This window comes from Bipolaris victoriae (assembly GCF_000527765.1).
Source record: "Bipolaris victoriae FI3 unplaced genomic scaffold scaffold_69, whole genome shotgun sequence".
Lineage (NCBI taxonomy): Eukaryota > Fungi > Ascomycota > Dothideomycetes > Pleosporales > Pleosporaceae > Bipolaris > Bipolaris victoriae.
In genome coordinates, this window is record NW_014575323.1 from 40,461 (window position 1) to 56,543 (window position 16,083).

The 16,083-nt window shown below is 53.6% G+C and overlaps 5 protein-coding genes across 5 annotated transcripts; 2 read left to right on the top strand and 3 right to left on the bottom strand.

The window, feature by feature from the left end:
* Positions 1 to 189: 189 nt before the first annotated feature.
* Positions 190 to 1,211, top strand: COCVIDRAFT_17816 (hypothetical protein; the record flags this gene model as incomplete). Its single annotated transcript, XM_014698939.1, has 3 exons — positions 190 to 252; positions 317 to 482; positions 541 to 1,211. 3 exons carry the CDS (start codon positions 190 to 192, stop codon positions 1,209 to 1,211), a joined length of 900 nt encoding a protein of 299 aa, XP_014554425.1.
* Positions 1,212 to 2,420: 1,209 nt separating this feature from the next.
* Positions 2,421 to 5,069, top strand: COCVIDRAFT_104941 (hypothetical protein; the record flags this gene model as incomplete). Its single annotated transcript, XM_014698953.1, has 3 exons — positions 2,421 to 2,618; positions 2,811 to 3,067; positions 3,209 to 5,069. The coding sequence occupies 3 exons, from the start codon at positions 2,421 to 2,423 to the stop codon at positions 5,067 to 5,069; spliced, it is 2,316 nt and encodes a 771-aa protein (XP_014554439.1).
* Positions 5,070 to 5,628: 559 nt separating this feature from the next.
* COCVIDRAFT_39644 (hypothetical protein) lies at positions 5,629 to 8,143 on the bottom strand (the record flags this gene model as incomplete). Its single annotated transcript, XM_014698954.1, has 4 exons — positions 5,629 to 6,668; positions 6,720 to 6,803; positions 6,859 to 7,470; positions 7,519 to 8,143. The coding sequence occupies 4 exons, from the start codon at positions 8,141 to 8,143 to the stop codon at positions 5,629 to 5,631; spliced, it is 2,361 nt and encodes a 786-aa protein (XP_014554440.1).
* Positions 8,144 to 9,043: 900 nt separating this feature from the next.
* Positions 9,044 to 13,775, bottom strand: COCVIDRAFT_104968 (hypothetical protein; the record flags this gene model as incomplete). The annotated part of the gene is made up of 2 exons (XM_014698955.1): positions 9,044 to 9,870; positions 9,923 to 13,775. 2 exons carry the CDS (start codon positions 13,773 to 13,775, stop codon positions 9,044 to 9,046), a joined length of 4,680 nt encoding a protein of 1,559 aa, XP_014554441.1.
* Positions 13,776 to 13,947: 172 nt separating this feature from the next.
* Positions 13,948 to 15,377, bottom strand: COCVIDRAFT_39646 (hypothetical protein; the record flags this gene model as incomplete). The annotated part of the gene is made up of 3 exons (XM_014698956.1): positions 13,948 to 14,401; positions 14,495 to 14,555; positions 15,023 to 15,377. 3 exons carry the CDS (start codon positions 15,375 to 15,377, stop codon positions 13,948 to 13,950), a joined length of 870 nt encoding a protein of 289 aa, XP_014554442.1.
* Between the last annotated feature and the right edge of the window lie 706 nt (positions 15,378 to 16,083).

Here is a 16,083-nt window from a genome sequence, read left to right on the forward strand (position 1 = left end):
CAGTTGAGTGGGTGAAACGGGATGCGGGCGCTTGCGGTTTGGAAGTTTTGGCCAGTCGTGGCGAGGGCGCGTCGTGATTGGCCGGGCGGGGCTAGCGCGAAGGCCGCCAGGCTCGGGGAAAAAGATGAGCTTGGATGAACGACTTGGGCCCGACAATTCGATCGCTCGCCCGATTAATCCACACATATCATGATTGCACGGTGTTTGGCCCGGCGGCCGGGTGCCATTCAGTCTGCGGCTGGGGCTTGGAGGGTATGTTTGGCCCTGGCGCTGTCAGTGACGGTGGTGGTCATGGAGGGGGACTGACACTGAATAGAGAATACCATCGCTCGCCCGCAACAAATATACCGTTCCTGCGCTCGACAACCATGTGGAAATTGAGAAAAAGGGCATTCCACGGCTGCTCACGCCGCAAGGCTTCAAGACGGCCTATACCGACTACCAGCAACACATGATTGACGAGTTGAACACCATGACTGACGGTATGCCATCTGCCATTGCGATTCGAGGCGCCATCAGAGACTGATATCACAAATGTAGGCCAAGGATACGAGAACCAAGAGCCAAAGGCGCTCGTCATAGAATTCGCCCGCGACCCGACCAAAGCGTATGCCTTCAATGTCGCCAGCATGGCCTTCAACAACCACTTCTTCTTCCGCGGCCTCAACACAAACCCGGAGTTGCAATCACGGCCGACAAAGGACCTTGAGATGCAGATCAACAAGGACTTCTCGTCCATGGACACGTTGCGCGAGACGTTCCTTGCAACCGCCGAGGCCATGTTCGGGCCGGGTTTCGTCTGGCTGGTGCAGACGGACGACCTAGCCGTTGGCAGTCTGCGCATCCTCCCCACCTACCTCGCCGGATCACCACTGTCAGGCGCCCACCACAGACGACAGTCGCACGATCTGAACACGCACAACCCAGACTCGTACCAAGCGCTGAACAAGGTTGGGGCATTCGGGGCTGCGGCAACTATGCAGAACCAAGGGCCCAAGAAGGCGTTGGGTGGCGTTGATGTTGTGCCACTGCTGTGCGTTAACACCTGGGAGCATGTCTGGCTGCAGGACTACGGTGTTCGGGGGAAGAGGCAGTTTCTCGAGGCGTGGTGGGACAGGATTGACTGGAATATGGTGCAGCAATACACAACCCTATCGCCAGGAAGTAGCCAGGGCAGGCAGCAATGGGACTTTGGCGGCTTTGGTTCATAACTGAGCCTCTGTATACTCCATGTAGACATATGTGTACCTATAAGATGCGTTGAAACAGAATACCGCAAGGCTGGGAATTGCGCACACAAAATATGGATAAGAGTATCGGGTAGTCTAGATGCGTTACGCCGGGAAGACGCCTCAAAAAAAGTTTCCATTTGTTTGTGAGCCATTCGTTTATCGTGTCTTTGCTGGACAGTCGCTTGCCAAAGCACTCGGAATGTTTACTTGGCGTACGACACTCATCCTGCGCATCCTCCTGCCATGAACATGGCTGTCATCCGCTCTACCGTCGGCTCCATGCAGCCATGCACTCGTCCTAGCCGCCTATTCTTATTGGCAATCCTACACAAGGCGCATGATACGAAATACGGGACGCACACATGTTCGGACCTTCTGCGTAAAAAGACTGCAGACACCCGCCTTATAGCTTATCAACAGCCACGACTGCGGCCTTGACCGGTCCTACGGGAACACAACCCTTACGAATGCAACATGTAGGGAGCGCGAGGCAGATTCAACAGTCTCATTGTCACCCTGTGTTGGTGTGCACACTTGCCCTTAGTTCGAGGTTCAAATAGTCATCATGTGGCCAATTTTCGTCCGCATACCCGGCGTCCTGCGCCACACTGTTGGCGCCGCTCTTGGGGACCTCTGATGAGGACACGCAGTAATGCTTCAGGACACAGTGCGCGAATATTCTGTGCTCCTAATTTTGGATGCATAGCTATGTATGCATACTGCAGGAGTTGACTTTGTCGGCTTCACCGGCTTCGTCGAGTGCCACGGTTCCAGAAGCGGGCCAAAGCAACACCTGAAAGGTACTCGTCGCAAACCATGACGAGAGTGCACAGCCTCTGCGTATCCATGACATGCATGTTCCGCCTGCTGATTTTTTGCCGAGCCTTATGGAAATGGATGCGTGAATTCAGCGGTTCGCGTATATGCATACTTCCACCAGGGGGTTTCAACCAATCAGCAGGCCATGATCTTCGCCGGATTTGGTCGTCGGTCAGTTGAGCCCTGCATTGAACCTACACTATGACCTCACACAAGCTAGTAATAGTGGTTAGCTAGGGACACATTGATACATGTCAAACCACTTTGCCTGCTACTCCCGCCGCCGATGGCTCCACTTCAACACTCGATTGCCACGCTTTTTTCCCTTTGACTTCTCGACACACACTGCACTTCGACATTCTGGCGAACATGGCAGTACTCGCAGCTATTTTACCGGTGGTTTCGAGGAGTTCGGCACTTGCGTTGGACCTGTTCAAGACAGCTGCTGCATCACCTGACGCGGCAAAAGAGCTGGTGGAGATTGCGAACAGAATCAATGGATTCGCCAGTATTCTCAAGCAAGTCGGCACAATCATTAAGGAGGATGATCGGCTACCATCGCCAGAGGTATGTCTAAGCCCTGTTTAATGTGTTCCGAGGAGCTGGCCATGTGGTGTCCGAACGTCATACAAAGCTGTCGTCGATAGAACTTCGTCCTATAGATATCCACCATCATACTACGGGGCAGAGACAACCCTCTAGGAGTCAGATTTCATGGCAAGAAAAATGGTTTTTATTCTCTAAACTAACCTTATATAGGCATTTGATGTATTGGACGATACAATAGAACAGTCACAGAATGTTATGGGTAGCCTCGAATCGGCTATATCAACAGAGGACTTTCGGCACCATAATCGAAGGGATAGTGCTCGTTATGCAGGAAATGGTCGGCTGCTACCAGAAACGTCTATGACAACAACGCTGGCCTATCTGGTGGCTCATCTCGAGGCTTTGAGTACTACTTTGTCAGTATTACTTCAGACATTGTACACTGCGCAGAGTGTTATGTGGTCAAAGTAAGTCATTCGGTTTCTTCTCGCATGACGATTTTATTACCTTGATCACCTCTTTAATCGAACACCACACGCTACTTCCTTGCTACAACAGCGATGAACACTCCAGAATTTTTTGAGCGGTACTGGCTAACAATGAAATAGACTCCGTCCTACAGTATCGCCACAGCAAGCAGCTAAAGTTGTTGACAACGAAAAGACGCAACTCGAGACCTTGATTATCCAACAACAATGGTCAATTATTGCCGCCTATAAAATTTTCGAAAATGCGTCACAGCCAGATGCGCGCTTATTGATGGAAGACGACAGCTCACAGAGTTTGGTCAAAGCCGAGCGGGATGAACCACCTACGCCGTCTCGCCTCTATTCATACCAGAATCAGGGGTTACATGGCCTCGCGACGTCAGCACATACAGAATCTAAGAGACTCCTTTTCGTGTGCAGCACATCCGCATCACATGGCGAACACCTGCTCGGACGATGGACCAGTTTGCCTCAGTTTGAGAGACGTCTTCAAGATGAGGAGCTTGAACAACGGAAGCAGAGACAGCAGACTCAACAAGCTACAGTTGAATCAGATAGCGAAGAAGAGCGGGTTCGAAGATCTAGGGCCTCGGGTGATAGCAAACGACGATCAGACGGACCGAAAGATACACAGCCGTTATTCATGGAAAACAATATACCCAGTCCAGAGTCTGAGAAAAACTTTAACTCTCAAGTACCGCCGACTCCTGCTGACACACCCCAAACTTCCAATACGAATCTCTCGTCTGAGTCATCAAGGGCTAGTGTAGCAAGTCTCCCGGTTGACGCTGCCGCCGCTATGGAAGCCAAGGAAGAAGACGATGTGGATCTTGAGATACCGTGGAGGCTATGCACCCGAAAGTACTATTGGAGATACATTGACGCTAGGCAAGTCGGTTCAAATACTGACCAAGCACCGTCTATTGCATTTTCGGAGCGGAATAGCTGGACTGAAATAATGGCGAGCTGGGTGTGCAAAGAAGCTATTCAAGAAGCACGGCTACCATACACTCAAGTACAGAAAGAGAGAAGGAATAGCAGGAGAACAAGGTTTGAGACTTGTTTCTGCATCGAGCGGCCGTTGCAGTTTGACCAAGTCAAGCGTCTCGTAGAACGGACAGTTGAGATATATCGAAAGAATGCACCGCCAACTCCACCGGCCGAACCCAAGGCAAGGACTTCATCCTTTCACCGGCAGGCACCACCATCACCCATAGCACAGAAGAGCAATCCGATTGACCGAGACCGTACACCAGTAGCTCGCAACACGCATCCGCCTTTTCATCGTGCGACCAGCTCCCTGAACTCTACACTTCCACCTCCACCTGCAGGACCGCCGCCTCTGGATCGCTCAATGTCCACGCCAGGTCCAGGTCTTGTCCCTCCACTACCACAAACGCATGTAAACGCACGCACACCAAATCTACAAATCCCGATACCTCCAAGCCAGCATTATGGCCAACATCACCCGCCACCATCTCAGTCCCCTCGACACCCTTATTACCCAACCCAACCTAGCAGCTACCCATCTCAGCCGACAAACAATAGTGCTCCACCTTATTATCCGCAATCGCCAGCACAGAATATACCACTACCTTACCCCAACAATACCACCCCACACCCGCCGCACCTCCACCCCTCAAATGCGTCCTACAATAACAACCTCCCGATGCAAGCCTCCCCTCTCCGCTCATCTTACATGAACAACTTCACCCCGGGATATCCAACAGGCCCACCATCTTCCGCATCAAATAGACGCTACGACGACGACGTGACGACGTCGGAATCTGAACTCGACCGGCCACGACGCAGCAGGAGAGAGCGCGAGAGGAGTCGGTCCAGGTACACGGATCGATATGGCGACGGTGCCAAGTATGGTAGTGGTGGAAAGAAGAGTCACACTGGGAGGAAGGCAGCGGCGGGGGCGCTGTTGGGAGTTGGTGGGTTGACAGCACTGCTGGATGGACTGACTGGATTGTAAAAAAAAAGGGGGGGGTAACTAGCGAGTTTTTATGATGATAATGATTATGACTCCAACGACAATACATTGTATTCTTAAAAAAATAAATAGAAAACGAGTCCTTAGAACTATGAGAATATAAAAAAAAGCTATAAAATTTCAGTTCTACATTACTAGATGTGTTAATTTAAAAAAAAAACCCCCCCATATATTTGCAAAATTCAATTTTATCGACCCTTAACTTTATGATATCATGTATTACAAAAAAAAAACTATTTGTGCTTACGACAGCCCGACAGAGTTGTATCTGTCCCCAAATAAATCCCTGTTAACTGATGTTACTAAGCACCAGCTACTTTGTTACCATAAACCCAAGCGCCATGCTCTCTGTCTCAAACAAAGAGGAATAAGGAGGACGAGAAAAAAAAAGAAATCCTATATAATACACATACCTTGAGAACACCTTCCCCTCTCCGAAAAAGATGAGAGACAATAAGAAAAGAGAGAGAGAGAGAGAGAGAGAAAAGAAAGCCAAGGAAAATAACAATGAATCAATCAAGCAATCCATCCTATCCCATCCTTAGGCAACCCGGCCCACCCTCGACACAACAGTAGCATCAATCATAGTCTCATCCTCGCTCTCGTCCTCGCTCGCCTCCTCGCCCTCATCCACATCCATCAGATCCTCCGCTTCGGCCTCATCTTCATCTTCCTCATCCCCACTCTCCAACCTCCCAGTCGCACTCGCAGTCGACACGCCATTCCCCAGCTCACCCTTTGGTTTACGCGCGCGGGGCGCAGTCTTGCCTTCTTCCCAGCGCTCCAGACGACGCAGAGCGCGACTCAGCATTTTAGCACGGAAATAAGATTCTTCGCCAAAGTCGTTTGTTTCGCCGCCAAAGTCGAGGGGTACGAGGCCCGAGGGCATGGGGGGTGGGGTTTTGGTGCCGCCGCCTGCGCCGGTGGTCGTGGCTGCGGTGGAAGAAGGGTAGTCGGGGTCCAGGAGGCCGGTTGAGGAGCCGTATTGGGCGTAGGTTTCTTCGTCCGTGTCGTAGCCGTCTGCCATGCCTTTGCAGCGGATCCAGCTGCGGATGAAGGAGTTGGCTTTGCGGCGCCGTTTGGCGGCTGCTTTGTACTCGATACGGATGCCGCGGTCGAGGATGACGTCGACGCGGCGGCGGCGATATTGTTCCACTGCGAGCTGGTGTTGGGTTAGTGGCCTTGTGCGCTTGTGCGAGGGGTCGGAGCCGTTCAGGGGGAGGTAGAATCCGTGAGGGCCGTTGAAAGTTGGGGCGGAAGTTGAAGGCGACTGGCCATCTTGCGAGTTATTTGCGTCGAGTTTAGCTTTGAAGCTGCGGGCTGCTGGGCCGCCGCTGGCTCCTATACCGGATTGTCTGTTGCGAGACCAGTTACCCCGACCAGGGCCCTTGGGTGCAGGCGAGGCTGACGCAGGCCCATCTTCGTTGAGGAGTGTGTTTATCCGCATATTTGGTGTTGCCATTTTCTTGGCCGTGTTGTAGACGCTGTTCGGAGGAGACGCCGAGCGAGTACGGTCGGTATCCGAGGGGTAGTCTCGTTCGATGAGCGATTTCGCAAGCTTGCCACGCCCTCGTGCCGAGCCTATCGTTGTTAGATTGAGGTCTCCCCTACCTGATATGCTGTAAAACTTACCATGTGACGGTGACTGTCGGTCTCTCCCAGGGGTTGAAGTCCCATCGTCGGCAGCGATTGAGAAAACTGGGTTCTGGTTGAATCCTACAGAAAAGTCAGACCTTGTCGAACTTGAACAAGGCGAATCATGGACACTCACCTTTCTTGTTAGTGCGCTTGGGGCCCGTCACGACAGGCGCCATGTCACTTGCTAGGATCGCCGTTCTCTCCTTTCGCTTGACCTCACCAAACGCCTGCTCGTCAGGCGTGTCGACATTCTCCAAAGCCTCTTGGTCTGGGGTCAAAATCTCGAACGGTGGGCATTTGATAGGAAATTCGGCCGTAGTTGGGTCATCTGCCGGTCCCGGTTGTCCAGGCCCAAAAGGATTGCCCTCGGCGGCCTCCTTGGTGAAGTCGCTTTCCAAGTACCACCACATGAGCCACAAAAAGGCCGTGGCCCTGCTCCTGCTGCTCAAGTTTGAACGCATGACCAAGTCAAAAAAGTCGCGCGGCGGGAAAAAGTGTAGCTCTGAGATCTTCGGCGCATACTGGGAGAGGACGAAGATAAGATTTACAGGATTTGTACGTGGAACGGTAGCGGCCATAATTTCCTCAATGGTGCTGGGTTGTTCTTGGTCTTCGGTAGCACCCTTAAGGATAGACTTTAGACGTGGCGCATCTTGCAGCTGCTTGTAGGCGTTGGGGTCTTGGTGGGCTTGAAGTGAGGGGATGGAGTGGTAAGTTCGTAGCTGGGCGCGCATTTCGGGGAAGACTGTTGCAGGTTAGACAAGAGCGAATTGAGGGTATTCTGGTTTCCTACAGTTCAGCGTTGTGTTCATGCGCCCGACATTGACCAACAGACAGACCATGGCCATGTTGATTGCAGCCGGGCGCTCTGTCAGCAGCTTATCTTTCAGAATCTTGCTACATTTGCTGCTCTTGGCCATGGCGTCGAGATAGATGTCGGCAAAGGTATGTCCGCTAGTCGAGTCTGACTGTTTGGTGAAGACGCGCTTGTCGTCCTCGAAGACGAGCTTGAGGAAGTCATACTGAATGTCTTTGCGCCACAACGGTATCCCATCGTCCTTCTTGAGATGCTTGATCTTGTTGCCACTGTAGACGGACGACACACTCCCGTTTGCATTGCGACGAGTAGTGGTCGTTGTGGCCGTATAGTAGGGGCGCGCTGGATCGTTGTCGGTAGCTGGCTTGGATGCTTCGGGCGCATCCCCACCAGCCTCGCTCCCTTCCGGGGCAGGCGTGTTCCCCTGCGAGGGTGAAGGCTTCGCATCGTCCATTTGCGGATCGGCAGCCAAAATGTGCCGTAAGCTGTTGCGAGAGTCGGGTTCTTCAATGCGAGGGGGCTGTAGTGCAGTCACTGGGGTCGAGGCTGTAGCAGAAGCAGCAGCCCCGGACGGCGCAGGAGTAGCAGGCGTGTCAGCCATGGCGAAGGCGCGACAGCGTGAACCAAGGGAAGACGCTCTCTGTCTGCTTGTCTCAAGCCTATGTTGGATGCGCGGCGGGATGCGATGGACGGGGATGGAGTCGACCCTGGGACGCGCTGAAGTCGTGCTGCGTCTCCTCAGATGGCCGCCGTCGGTATATCTAAGTAAGGCAGAAAAATGTGGAAATATCGGAGGTTCAGTAGCGACAGCAGCATGTCAATCGCGAAGACGGAGAGCCATGGCGGCGACGAGGCAGTCGCATCGTGAGCCCGAGCTCTGACGCTAAGGCCCACAGCTCCGTCCATGGTACGCCATCGCATCACGAACACCCTTTCGGCGTTAATCACGTTACGACAACAAGAACAATAATGGCAATCGAAATCATCGATTCCAGAATAGACAATGTCATACGGTTATATACACAGCCTTTGCCATGTGTTCGCTATAGGAAACGCTATCATACCCAAAACCATCAACTTGAATCCATTTACACGCGCTACAAGACCGAGCAGAGAACAAAAATAACCAGGATATCTCAACCAAAGCCAACCAAAACAATGTGCCCGGCTCCAACGCCCAAGCTCGAGTCATCTTGTTGCACAACAAGACAGCTCCATCTGCCGAGAGCAAGGAAACTTGAGAAAAAGAAACATAAAGACACAAAACCCTCCACCTCCTGACTAGTGGTATGTGTCTAACCGCTGTGGAAGAAAAGAAAACGCCAATAAATCATCAGGTCAGAGGACTAGTACCCCCTGGTCCTCTGACCCTATGCAATAAACCACAAAAGAATCCAACCCGTTCTTCGGCATTAGAAACCAAATCAGAAGGTAGAATATTAGACAAAAACCTAAGTTCATCATCATCTATCATCGTCCCGCTACTTGACCGGAGTCTTGCTCAGTCAAACGCCGTCTCTTCTTGAACCATTAGAGGGTTGTATTGGTAGTTTCCGCGATTAGGTGGATTGGACCCAGTTGAACCTTTGCGAGGTGCGCCCATACCCATGTTCATGTTCATGAGCAGCATCCCGCTTTCTCGCTTCCGCTGTCGTTGCTCCCGAGCACTGCCAGACTGCACTGCTCCATTCAGGCTACCGTATCCCTCCCCAGATCGATATGCTTGCTCGTACGCTGGCACTTCGTAGGTAGGCCTCATTGGAATAAAGCCAGAGTCGTATCCGTTGTACTGTCCTTGTCCCTGTCCCTGCTGGTGTTGCAGTTGCTGCTGCAGTTGCTGTTGCATCTGCTGTTGCACTTGCTGTTGTTGTTGATTTTGTTGAGGGGGCTGTGGAGGTGGATAGTTTGGAGCACTGTTGCCTTGGTAGTGTTGACCTGGCCGGTCCATTCGCTGCTGAAAGCTCGTGTCATTGTAGCTAGGCGTTGGGAGCTCTGAAAACATCTGCCGCCGTGGAGACCGAATCGCATCATCACCCAAGTGCGACGTGTCGTTTCGGATCTCATGGATCGGGGAACTAGCTTCGTCGAGAGCCGTGCCGAAGATGTCGGGGAAATCAGTCAAGAAGAACGAGATCAACGGTGCCGGGATGTTGAGCGTGGGCGCAAATACAATGCCAACGTTGCGCACCGTCATCTTGTTCACTGCCGAATTGTCGATGATCTCAATGAGGAACGATGACAAGTGCCTTAGCAGCTCAAAATTAGGCCTGGGGAGTTTGTGTACGAGTACATTGAAGCTTTGAATCTTTTTGCTTCGTTCATCCATATCTAGTCCGCGTTAGTATGTCTTATGCTTCACAAAAACCCATCAGCGACTTACCGAGAACTTTGAGAAAGTCCAAGTGCAGTTCCCGAGTGAGGATGGACGATGGTAATTCTCGCAAGTACAACTTCAGCAACGAAGCTACGGCATGGACGTCGTAGTATTGCCCATCCAGCAACTTAATATCACCTTCAGTGTTGAAACGATCGCGTAGTCCTTTGATAACAATGTTCGACCCGCTCAGCCTAAATATGCCTTCTTCACTTATTGCCCTCTTGGCTCGGAGGTATTCCAAGCATCGATAGACAACTGCTGGTAACGGAACATTGACACCTTCGGGTTGGGTGTAGTCTACTGCTTCCATGAGGGGGACACCAAAAATGCTGCGGTTTTGAGGTACCCGATGCTCAACAGCTGCCTGGAGGAGCGGGGCGTTGACCTGGACAGGTGCCAAATCCGAAGAGCCGCCACGACCTCTAAACCCAAATATGCTGCGTTTCTTATCCTTTGCGGCTGTGGGTGCTGGAGTCAATCTAGCGCCCCAGTTCTCAGCGTCCTTAATGGGAGTTCCATTGCTCGGGCCGGAAATGGAGTGATAGTGGCCGGAACTATCTTGTAGAAAGCTCGTGTCCTTGGGCGACCCTCGCGAAGGTCTCTCTCCCAGTGCCTCTCGATGGTTGGGCCCGCGGATTGGGGCTTGTGCTGCCACTGTATCTTCATAGCTGAGACCTTGTACACGATCCTGTTCCGTTACATCAGGGCTCTCTCTCCGTTGTGAGCGTGTCGAATCCTGGCTAGCTTGCTGCTTCTGAGAACGCGAGGCGGGAGGAGGGCGAGCCTCAGTTGGCGAGGTTTCCTCTTGGATCTCAACATGTTGCAAAAGTGCTTCAACCCAAGCATCTCGTTCCTCGTCGTTTTCGGCACACAGTACATGACGAACAAGGCTCGAAGAGTCTTTCCGCTTTGGCTCCAAAATTAGGAAGGCATGTCGATACTGATTATCCTCGGAATCGTCCTTTCGCTGTGGTGACTGTGTGGATTGTTGTTGTGATTGTTTCCCAATCTGCGCGTTTTGCAACTTGATGGTACCTAGGTGGGCGCCACCTTCACTCTCAAAGTATCTGAATTCGGAACCATCCAGCACGAAGAAACGTGCCTTCCAGCCTCCAAAGTTCTTGCCGCGTTTCGTAAGATAGCCTTCCTTGCGCTGGTTCTTGACAGCCGATACAGCCGGTCCAGGAGTGGGCTCCGGGGCTAATCTGTCACCTGCTTGTGCGCCAATTACATCGGCAGACAGGTATTCGCAAACAACACGTGCTGTCCTCTCGTCTGTGGGTGCCTCCAGGACACAATCAAAGTACTGGTTAAGAGCAACTCTTCGAGCATCGATCTTCGCAGGGGCGTGACCTCCGAAAAGAGCACGATCTGGGAGTTTCCCTTGGAAGTCACATAGCGATCTTAGGTGAGAGTCCAGGGCGGGAAGTGTCGCAATAGTCTTCTCTACGCGCCATAATTGTTTGTTGTCGGAGCGGGCGTAGATTGCAAGAATAAAGACTGGGTCCTCCTCCTGAGGTTTTGGGGCCAAGAAACTCAAGCGCGATGGCCGGAGCCTAGATGAAAACACCTTGACCTGGATAGACGGGAGAGCGTTAGGAGGGAGCAAAAGCCCTGGGTACTGGTCCGAAACAAGGCCACGGTAGACATGCTCTGCATCGGGAATGTCGTTCAAAGTAGGACTGCCTGAACCTGAGTCTGAACTAGTCTGTGCCCCTGGCACGGCCAAGAGTCCCCCTGGCGATTCTTTGCTTGACTGCGTATTCTTTTGGTTCTGGTTCACTGGAGGTGATTGGTATGACTGAGGCGTGTTTGGTGGAAAGGGAACTTGTTGCTGGCCAGTTCGCGATCCTGAATGGTTCAGGAGGCTTGGTGACATTGGCGGCGATGCTAGTGACGACTTGGGATTCCTCGGCAACGGTGATCCTAGAGGTCGGTCGGTAGGGCGAGGGCTGGACGGGAGGCCGGGGCTGAGGAGGGGCGACGCAACGCTTCGATTGGCCATCATAGAACTGTCAGAGTTTGTAGGGCTAAGCAGAGCATTCAGCGAATTCGCGGGTGGGTGTCGGGGAGAGATCGGAAGGCCCGATTGTAGAGCATTGATCTGACGCGGAGACAGAGGCACAGGGAATGTCTGAGGCTGATTGTTCTCCGCCGTTTCAGATGGTGTCACCTGTGTGCTGTTGCTCTCACTGCTCTGCTTTTTCGACTTGCTTCGAGCCTCTTCGTCCTTGAGGTACATGGCTTCTCGTACCCTGTCATCTTCCTCGCGAGTCTTTCTCCTTCCCCGTTCCACCACGGGTATCTCATCCACCTCCAACGTATCGTCATAGTCGGAATCGACGTCATCACCATGCACGGCCTGGTGAAGATGCGCGCTGGTTGTTACGGGTTTGGAGAGATTGAGAGGAGCCGGGGGTGCTTTGCGCAGAGGCTGTGAAGGCTTTCGTGGAGATGCCTCGAATCCGTCACCGCCAACGACGGGGGTAGCTTGAATGAGGGATATCTCGGGAGGTTGTAGATTCGAGGCGCCTGGAGCAAGCGTTGCATCTGAGGCGATTTGTGGGGGTGTCGTTGGGTTCGGAACCTGTACTGACGGTTGAGTGACTTCAACAGGCTGGAGCACGGCGCTGTCAAGACCAAGACCTCTAGCGGCGAGGTTGAGGGGCTGCACCGAGTAGTCTGTGGGTGAGTTCACGCTCGACGTTGCATTCGACGCGGTAGAGTGGGAAGGCGATGTTGCCAGTTGTGAGTCTGGTATAAGGTGTGGTGCTGGGTGCTCTTGTGTCAATGGCGAGGTCTTGTACTCTCCTGTTTTGGCATCACCAGATTTAGCAGACTCGTCGGGTCGCTCACTGGTGACGGGCGACTCGCTGGGGTCACGGTCTACAACAGAGTTGAAGGTATCTGACTTTTGCAGTGAACCAGGGCCTGGTGGCACCTGCTCGACGTACTCCTTGAACTTTCGGCGGTAGCGGTCCTTGTCCTTCAATGCTCGCTCCAAATCCTTCTGCAACCCAATGATCATGGCACGCTGCTTCTCAACCAAACGCCAGAGCTGTGCATTGTGATTGGACGTGTTTTGCTTCTCCTTCCACAAAGCCATCATGGCAGCCTCGGGCGAACCTGCACTCGCTATGAGGGCAGCCATGTCTGGCGGATTGGCTGTGCTTGTGTCTTGGGATGGTCGGGGAGCATGGTTGCCAGGAAGGCGGTTCTGGGAAGCACTCGACGAAAGCGAAGATGCAGCCGAGTCTATGGAGGGGTTGCGGATAGGTACCGTTGGCGTTGCCGTGTCTGGTCGATTTGTCCGCGATTGTGGAGACATGATGACGGGAGATGCTGGCGGGGAGATACCAGCCGATGACAGCGTGGGAGACGAGACTTGCCGTAGCTTTGCATACGCAGAGGGCCTCGTGGGCTGGGTGATGTGGGTAGTGGGGACGTTGGGTGGTGTAGGCGGATGCGCTGGCTTGGTTGGGCGAATGGGCGAGGAATGGTGCTGCTCCTCCTCAGCCAACAAAGCGTCAAGCTTCTCGCGGGGGCTGCGCGGCTCGTCGAAGCGTAGAGAGTCGTAATAGGGCGAGTTTTGGTAGGGTGCTCTCGAGGGAATTGGGGTAGTAGTGGAGCTGGTTGACGTGGGCGACAGAGGGCTCGGGACTGGCTTGCGACGGGGGTTGTGGAGTTGGTGGGTGGCCGCAGCGGGCACGTTGTGGGAGGGCGTCGAGTCGTCGCGAAGGGAGCGAAAGCTGTTCGCGAGCGACGGTGAAGACGCAGAATGGTAAATTGAGGGTTTGTGCTCCGGGAGATGATGCGCCATGGATCTTTCCTGAAGCATGTCTGCATTGGTCCTCATACTTCTCAAACCAGCTTAGCCGAGCGACTGGGATGGGGGACGGTATAACAGCCTGTTAGTGGGGATTAGTCGTGTTTCGGGGGGCCGTTGGGTGTCTGGTGAGTGCACAGCTGGCGCGCGCAGCAGTGTCGTCAGCAGCTGGGCGTCCAGCGCAGCATGAGACGAATATCAGTCAGAAGGAACAGCTGGGGGGTAGAAGAGCAGCAGAAGAGATTTGGAGCGTCGCAAGGTCAACGCCCATTCGGCGCCAGAGCATAGGCGCCTTGGACAGAGCGGCCGACATGGACGCCTCTTCTTGGAGAGCTAGCACGGTTCCTGCAGAAGCGAGAGGCGCTTGGTCTCCACGATCGCCTCCACCAGCAGGCCGAGGGCCCTCGAGGCTGCGTCCGCTCAAGTTTGAGAAGTGCTTGGGCCGGTGGGCATCCTGGTCGGCGTGCTCGCCGTGTAGGCGGCTGAGAGAGCCATGGGCGGCGGTGATTGGCGGCGGGGCCGTGGCTTCCTGGCCGTTATCAACGAGGCCTTCAGCCACTGACGGGCGCAAGCAGACAGACGAGTGTGCGCGTGGTCTGCTGTCTTGTGTCTGCTGTCGTTGGTGCGGGCAGTCAATTTGCTGGCGAGTCGGGGGCCTTTTGGCGGACGGCTGCCATTGGACGAGGCTGTGTGGATGACGGGCGTGGGAGGGTGTGCTGAGAAATGGAATTGGCACCTTGCCTGCTCACGCACCACGACGCTCACGCTCACACTGGCACTGGCACTGGCATTGGCACCCACCCATACTTACTTACAGCACGAGGGAGCGAGCAGGCTCAGCCCAGGCTCAGCCCCGGCCCAGGCTGAGTGCAAGCGTGCAGCCAGAATGCGTTGGACGCACGGATTGAGTTCGACGGCAGCAAACTGCAAAGAAGCTTTTCGTGTGTGTGCCGAAATGAGATGGAGCCCCGCATGGGCGTCGATCAGTCGTGGATGTGCGTGGTATGCATCGCCCTGGGGTGGCGTAATCACGATGCTTGCCGTGTGTCCCTGACTCTGCCGCCCATAGTACTTAGTCCTAGTAGTAGCATGTATGTGTATGAGTGCTCTACTAGACAGCAAGCAGCCTAGGCGTATCGTCCGCTGTCGCCGCTCTGCAACACGGCAGCCGTACGGGCACGTTACATAACAGCGGGATACAGTCAGCGAGCGTGCTCACGGGCGCGGTGCTTGTGGCTGCTGGAACACATGTTGCTTGGAAGCAAAAGCAATCGTACGACTTTGTTCCAAGCTGCTCTGCTTCTGAAACCCCGCCGTGCTCAAGCGAAGCATGCTGCAGGGAGCCGCCCATAGCGCTACCGCTAGTCCCCTTGCGGCCGGCCTGGCCTGCTCTGCATCCACTGCACCGCAGACTATGCACATGCTTCCTTCGTAGCCTCCTGCATTCCTTTCTTTTTCCCTTTCGTCCTCTATATCAGGGGGTGCATGCAACCAAGCCTGAGACAGGCCGAGCCCATCGGGTTTTCCTTCTCGCTGCTGTCTTAACACCGAGCCTGTACCACCCCGGGGTGCGTGAAGAAGAGTGCGACAAGAAACAACGCGCTGCACCCATGGTAGTAGACCTTCACCCATGACACGACGCCGCTTCTTCCGTCTGATATCCGCTCCGCCAACAACCACCATCACTACCAACTACTACTACTACCACCACCACCACCACCAAGTCTGCCGAAACGCCATGCCCACCGACAAATCCATGTCGCAACCTGAGGCAGAACAACACAAATCCCTCTTCCTCCACGTCTAAATATATCTCATCCACAATGTCAGCACCACCTCACCTGCGCATGGCAACATTCATGTCCTCAGGATCATCATCGTCATCCCAGCTTGCACGGACTCTGGGTTTGTGACACAGTCCTCAAAATGCCCAAACTTACTTCCATTCCCTGGGTCCGATGACCGTTTCCTGTCTATAGCAGCGCCGAGATCCATGGTTCGCGTCTCAGAGTGGAAGGTTATGCATACCTTCGAGCTGACAATATCGCTATACTGCATGCCTGCACCCGACTGTCAGTGCCAAGAGACCTGTCAATAATGCCTTATCGGGACTGTGAGATTAACGCGCGCCACACATGTTGCCTCAACAGACGACCAAGCTGCCTTTCTGAACCAGAAAACCATGTCCGTGGTCCAAGCGCAATTTCTCTAGTGATGTACATCCACTGTGCTCTGCAAATGTCTAGTATCAATGTAACGGATATTGTCGCGTTGCTGTGTACAAGTATCATCTGGGAGTCGATTGAGATGGTCTTGATACCCAAAGTGAGACCTTCGC